The sequence below is a fragment of the Nannospalax galili genome, unplaced genomic scaffold, assembly GCF_000622305.1.
Source record: "Nannospalax galili isolate Female #2095 unplaced genomic scaffold, S.galili_v1.0 scaffold215, whole genome shotgun sequence".
NCBI lineage: Eukaryota > Metazoa > Chordata > Mammalia > Rodentia > Spalacidae > Nannospalax > Nannospalax galili.
This window is the reverse complement of record NW_008338533.1, coordinates 1,845,927-1,852,175: the sequence shown is the minus strand read 5'-3', so window position 1 is coordinate 1,852,175 and position 6,249 is coordinate 1,845,927. Positions and strand designations below refer to the sequence as shown.

General features: G+C 51.8%; 1 protein-coding gene across 1 annotated transcript; it reads left to right on the top strand.

Moving 5' to 3' along the window:
- The first annotated feature begins 1,654 nt into the window (after positions 1–1,654).
- Oxsm (3-oxoacyl-ACP synthase, mitochondrial) lies at positions 1,655–5,747 on the top strand. Its single transcript, XM_017798158.2, has 3 exons — positions 1,655–3,160; positions 5,328–5,454; positions 5,561–5,747. The coding sequence occupies exons 1-3, from the start codon at positions 2,106–2,108 to the stop codon at positions 5,723–5,725; spliced, it is 1,347 nt and encodes a 448-aa protein (XP_017653647.1). The 5' UTR covers positions 1,655–2,105; the 3' UTR covers positions 5,726–5,747.
- Positions 5,748–6,249: the final 502 nt, after the last annotated feature.

The window sequence follows — 6,249 nt, the reverse complement described above, 5'->3', positions numbered from 1 at the left end:
GGCACCAACAGTCAATAGGCCTGATCTTGAGGGTCTCTTGCATGTAGCCAGAGCTGCTCTAGTGAAGATGATGGCTGTTATGCCTGGAGGATAGCACTATGCAACAGGCGTTTGGGTGCATGTGCCAGCAGATGTGCACAGCTGTGGAGGGGTGAAAGAATGGTCAGAGGACACCAATCATCCCCTGCCCTATTCCTTGGAGACAGGGTCTCTTACTGAACCTGGAACTAGGCTAGAGGCCAGCAAGCCTCAGTGAGCCTGTCTCCAACCCCCATAGCACTGGGGTTACAGGGCATACACAGCCACATCTGGCCTTTTATGTAGTTGCTGGGATCTGGGTACAGGTCCTCACCTGTACAGGCATGTGCCCATTCAGCATCTCTCCAGTCCCAAGCTTTGTGTTCAGGTGATGCTGTGATATCACAGAAGAAAAAAGGCAGCACACTAAAATTGTGTTTTATATGAACTTGGCCTCAAAAGAAGCATTCAAGGTTTTTCACATTGTTATTTAAAAGTATGCTACAATGAAAAAAGCAAGTAGATTTAGATCCTTGTCACCCATCAAGTCATGGTTGCTACTTAACTAGATATTTAATTTTTCTTCATGTAACACCATCTTCACTGCATGGAGATCATCCTTCCTAAGGGGCTGAATGGCCCTGTGATGAGGGTCAGACCTGGCTTCCCTAGACTAGTCAGACCATGTGGATTTCCCTAGTCATGCAAACCCAGGACTAACCAAGAAAAAGCCATGCATGACCTAAATTCTTTTGTACAGCTGGAAAAGAAGAGAGAACAGTGTTCTCAGAAACAAAGCCCCGAAATACCACCCAAACTGGCAGAAAGCATGGCGGCTCACTATAAAAACAGAAATAAGGGTAAGAAAAAACGGAGGCAGGCATCACAGGACTTTGGTTCGATTCTGTCTCAGGTAGGCCAGGCTAGCCTGAACCTACTCAAAGTGAGGATGGCCTTGAGCTCCTGATCCTCCTGTCTCAGCCTCCCAAGTGCAGGGATGCCTGACGTGCACCACGCACGACTTCTTGGCAGATCTTTCATTATTATTGTCTTTTTTGTATTTTACTTTTTATTTTATGTGTATGAGTGCATTGCCTGTATGTGTGTAAGTGCACCCGTGCCGGATGAGGTCAGAAGAGGGCGTAGGATCCCCTGGAACGGAACTGGAGTTACCATGGTGGTAGGTACCATGATTACCCACCATGTGGTTTGCTGGGACTGGAACCCGGGTCCTCTGCAAGAGCAGCCAGTGCTCTTAACTGCTGAGCCCGTTCTCAAGCCCCCGATATTATTTTTTAAATTGGAGTTAAATTCTGGATTGTGACTGACATTAAGTCCCACCATCTGCACACGACATCTTGGTCGCCAGCGGAACTGCCAGCGGCGGGTGTGTGGGGTCGGGGATTCCCGAAATGACCTTAGTTTCCGGTGAGTGGCATTAGGGAGCAGTCCATAAGTGCCTCTGCACCGACGGCGAGGCGACTTTGAGACCACACCCCGTCCTCCCGGGCACTTCCGGGGAGGCGATGACGCCCCTTCTCCCACCCGGAATGTCTGCACACGGCCCGCACTCAAAAGCCACCCTGCGCGCTCAGGCGGCTGACCCGGTCGCACCGGAAGTCCCGCCCTCGTTCTGACCTCTGAACCCGGCTCCCGAGTCACTGGGCCCGGAAGCGCAGCTCTGAGTGCGCACGCGCACTAGATCCTGGCTGCGCCGTGGTAGCCTACGCTCTCCGCCGTACCGCAGCGCCCTGCAGCGGAGCCGGGGAGCCACTCGGCCTGCCTGCCACGCCACTGCGGGGCTGCGGCCTCGGGCCGCCGGGGCGGGGAACGTTGCTCCTCCCAGAGCAGGCTTGGCCCGCCCCGCCTCACGCGGCCTATACGGTGAGCCCAGTGAAGACTGAGCCGAGCACCCCGCCTCGGGGTGGGCGGCCTGGACGCTGTCCAGGGTGTTTGCAGCCTGAAAGCACAGTGGTTCACCTTGATCCCGCCCCCGTCCCCGAGCACCCCAGCAGTCGCAGGGCCCCGCTCCGCACTTGGCGCATCTGGTGTGGTGTGCTCAGGAATGTGCTCGTGACCCCGGAACCATGCCGTCCCTCTGCCTGCGCCTCCTCCAGGCCACAAGCACACGTTCCTCTGCAGCCCAGTGCTGGCGGGTGATAACCGAGCGGAGGCTTTCGGGCTCGGTGCCAGCACCTCGAGCGCCCCGGCGGGTGGTCATCACCGGCCTCGGGCTGGTGACGCCCCTGGGGGTGGGCGCGCAGCTGGTGTGGGACCGGCTCCTCCGGGGAGAAAGTGGCATCGCCTCGCTGGTCGGCGATGACTACAGGAGCGTGCCCTGCAGAGTCGCCGCGCACGTGCCCCGGGGCGCGGACGAGGGCCAGTTCCACGAGCAGCACTTCGTGTCCAGGTCCGACACCAAGGCCATGTCGTCCCCCACCGTGCTGGCCCTCGCGGCAGCAGAGTTAGCCCTGGAGGACGCGGGCTGGCACCCGGAGGCCGAAGCAGACCGGGCGGCCACGGGCGTTGCTATTGGCATGGGCATGGTTCCTCTCGAGGTGGTTTGCGACACGGCCTCGACGTTCCAGACCAGAGGCTACGGCAAAGTCAGCCCCTTCTTTGTGCCCAAGATCCTGATCAACATGGCCGCGGGCCAGGTCAGCATTCGCCACGGACTCAAGGGCCCCAACCACGCGGTGTCCACTGCCTGCACTTCAGGGGCGCACGCCGTGGGAGACTCGTTCCGGTTCGTGGCTCACGGCGACGCTGACGTGATGGTGGCCGGAGGCACCGACTCCTGCATCAGCCCGTTGTCCCTCGCAGGCTTCTGCAGGGCCCGGGCGCTGAGCACGAACGCGGACCCCAGGGTGGCCTGCAGACCCTTCCACCCCGACAGGGATGGCTTTGTCATGGGGGAGGGCGCGGCGGTGCTGGTGCTGGAGGAGCGCGAGCACGCGGTGCGGAGAGGAGCGCGCGTCTATGCAGAAGTCCTGGGCTATGGACTGTCTGGGGATGCTGGGCACATAACTGCCCCGGATCCCGAAGGAGAGGGTGCCCTCAGGTACAGTCTGGGCTTTGTTCAAGATGTTTTTTCATGGAAGACACCATTGGCGTCTCCACCTAAAGACGACTGCATTATCAGGTCCTAGTGTTTACTCTTAAAAAAAAATTATTTACGTGTATGAGTACTACCTGCATGGATGTAAGTGCACTGTGTCATGCTGTGACCATGGAAGTCAGAAGAGGGCGTTGGAATCCCCTGGACGTGGAGTTACATGGATGGTTGTTAACCCATCCATGGATCTGTGAACCCAGGTCCTCTGCAAGCTGCAGCCAGTGCCCCTAACCTCCCAGCCACCTCTCCTGCCCCGTGCATCTCTGTGTTTTTTCCATTTTAACTAGTAGTACTTTTTAAAATTCTATACTTGAATGTTTGAAAGCATTTGCACATCCTTAGAAAAACTGAACTTCAGTCAAGGCCAATAGAGTGGTGTCTTTGCAGCGTCCTGTGTCTCCAAGGCTTGGTAGTCATGAGTGTTCTGACCCTCAGTCTTCTGAACCTGCAGCAGGTCAGGTCTGTCTGATGAGGTTCTGTTCTGTCAGACCAGCACTGCTCAGCCTTGAGCTCCCTAGGGGTCTTACCGCAGTGTGGACTCTGACTGGGTTAGGGTGCTGCTTGAGAGACTCAAATTCCTAACAAGCTCCTGGGACCACTCTGAAAACAGTCCCTGATAATTGTTACTTAGTTAATAGCTTTCATAGACCCGACTAGGTTTTATCCAGTTAAATCAGCCAGGAGTTAGCAAGCTTTCCTGTAAAGGGACAAATAGTATTTCTGACTCTGTAGACCCAGGATCATTGTTGTGTGTTGTGACCCTTGTGCTCTGCCAGTCTTGTAGTGTGAAGGCCGCCCCTCGTACATAAATGAACGGGTGAGGATGATTTACAACGCAACTCCCTGGGGGGGTGTATTTACAACGCAGCCTTTGTCCAGAGCCACAGTGCGCTGATCCTTAATGTATACTTTTAAGCCGTGGTGTGTCCTGACTGACATTCAGTGTGTCTAGCATACTAACCAGGAAGCTGCTTCATCTAGTGAAAAAATTATGCCGAGATCAGAAAGTAAAGCAATGACAATGCCATCCAGAATGTTACCAAAGTGTCATAAAGAATTTTGGCACGCTCTGTAGCCCAAGCTGGCCTTGAATTCAAAATCTTACTGCCTTAGCCTCCCAAGTGCTAGGATTGCAGTTGTGTGCGCCCCACATCCAGCTCAGAGACTTTTATTTTTTAGACTTTTTTTCCTGGCTCTAATTCTACATTAGGATTCTTTTATTTATGTATATGAGAGTTTATCTGCATTGTGTATATGTGGACCACATGCATGCCAGTGCCTGTGGAGGCCAGAAGTAGTTATAGATTGTTTGTGAGCCACCATGTAGGTGCTGAGAACCAAACCTGGGTCCTCTGCAAGATCAGAAAGTGCTCTCAACAGCTAAGCCACTTCTCCAACTCCTACAGTAGAATTCCTACAACCCAAATAAAGAGAATTTTGAAAGGCTATTTGAAGTCTTAAAGTAGTAGATTATAGGGAAATGTGCCCAAGTTTTATACTTTAATGTAAAAGAAAACTTAAAACTTTTCTATCTCCATTTTTTTACATCTCCTGTCTACACCCCATTCATAAAATACTCCCAGGAGGAAAATCATCCCAAGTCTTGACTTAACATCCCCTCACCAAGGTAAAATGCCAATTGAAATAAATGGACATTGGAAACAGTGCTGTCGGTAGTGTAGTGTGTGCAGCTCAGGGTGATGAACCCGTCTGAGGTCCTGGGCGTGACACATTCTTGTGCTCGTGGATTGAGTCCTGTGGTATCCCAGGGTGGAGCTCACCCAGAGCACTTGGATAGGGAAATGTGCCCAAGTTTTATACTTTAATGTAAAAGAAAACTTAAAACTTTTCTATCTCCATTTTTTTACATCTCCTGTCTACACCCCATTCATAAAATACTCCCAGGAGGAAAATCATCCCAAGTCTTGACTTAACATCCCCTCACCAAGGTAAAATGCCAATTGAAATAAATGGACATTGGAGACAGTGCTGTCGGTAGTGTAGTGTGTGCAGCTCAGGGTGATGAACCCGTCCGAGGTCCTGGGCGTGACACATTCTTGTGCTCGTGGATTGAGTCCTGTGGTATCCCAGGGTGGAGCTCACCCAGAGCACTTGGATGCCTGTGTTTGTTTCACTTAAGCCCGCCAGATAGTTGAAATCAAGCTTAGTTCTGATAACTGTCTTTTCTTGCCAGAGAATTCAATCTCAATTATGTTCCACTGGAGGCACAGGAATGGGAAACTGAGGGTCGATGTATTGGACTCACCAATTCCTTTGGGTTTGGTGGTACTAATGCAACACTTTGTATTGCTGACTGTAGGGCAAGTCGTTTGTAGTTAAACATTGACTTGGGTGTCATAAATATAGACATGTTTGTTTTCTGTCTTCGTCCAGATGCACCATCCGTCGGCATTAGTTATCGGGTAGTTCTTTGCTGGAGAGGGGCTGCCAGAATTCAATCTCAATTATGTTCCACTGGAGGCACAGGAATGGGAAACTGAGGGTCGATGTATTGGACTCACCAATTCCTTTGGGTTTGGTGGTACTAATGCAACACTTTGTATTGCTGACTGTAGGGCAAGTCGTTTGTAGTTAAACATTGACTTGGGTGTCATAAATATAGACATAAGTTTGTTTTCTGTCTTCGTCCAGATGCACCATCCGTCGGCATTAGTTACGGGTAGTTCTTTGCTGGAGAGGGGCTGCCCTGTGTACTGTGAAGTTTTACAGCACCCTGTGTCTCCTGTGGGATTTTGGTAGCTCTGTCTTTCATGGTGACGAACAGAAATGTCCACTTTCCTCTGGCTCTTAGGATCTTTCCAGTCCTCTTCCACAATGATCCTTCAGCCCTAGGAGGCAGAAGTTTGATGCAGGCGTCATATTCAGGGATAAGCAGTCTGCAGTCTCTTGTTTTCTGCACATTGGCCACCTTTAGTTCTCCGTTAATCCCATTTGCTGCATAAGGGTGCTTCTGTGCTGTGAGTGGAAAAGTTTGATGCAGGCGTCATATTCAGGGATAAGCAGTCTGCAGTCTCTTGTTCTCTACACATTGGCCACCTTTAGTTCTCCGTTAATCCCATTTGCTGCATAAGGGCGCTTCTGTGCTGTGAGTGGAG

What these genes read in the sequence shown, in the direction of transcription:
- Oxsm (XM_017798158.2), top strand. Translation starts at nt 2,106, where the DNA reads ATGCCGTCCCTCTGCCTGCGCCTCCTCCAGGCCACAAGCACACGTTCC. An exon ending in AAAGACGACTGCATTATCAG is followed by an intron (nt 3,161 to 5,327) that starts GTCCTAGTGTTT and finishes TTTTCTTGCCAG; the next exon opens with AGAATTCAATCTCAATTATG. An exon ending in TTTGTATTGCTGACTGTAGG is followed by an intron (nt 5,455 to 5,560) that starts GCAAGTCGTTTG and finishes GTTATCGGGTAG; the next exon opens with TTCTTTGCTGGAGAGGGGCT.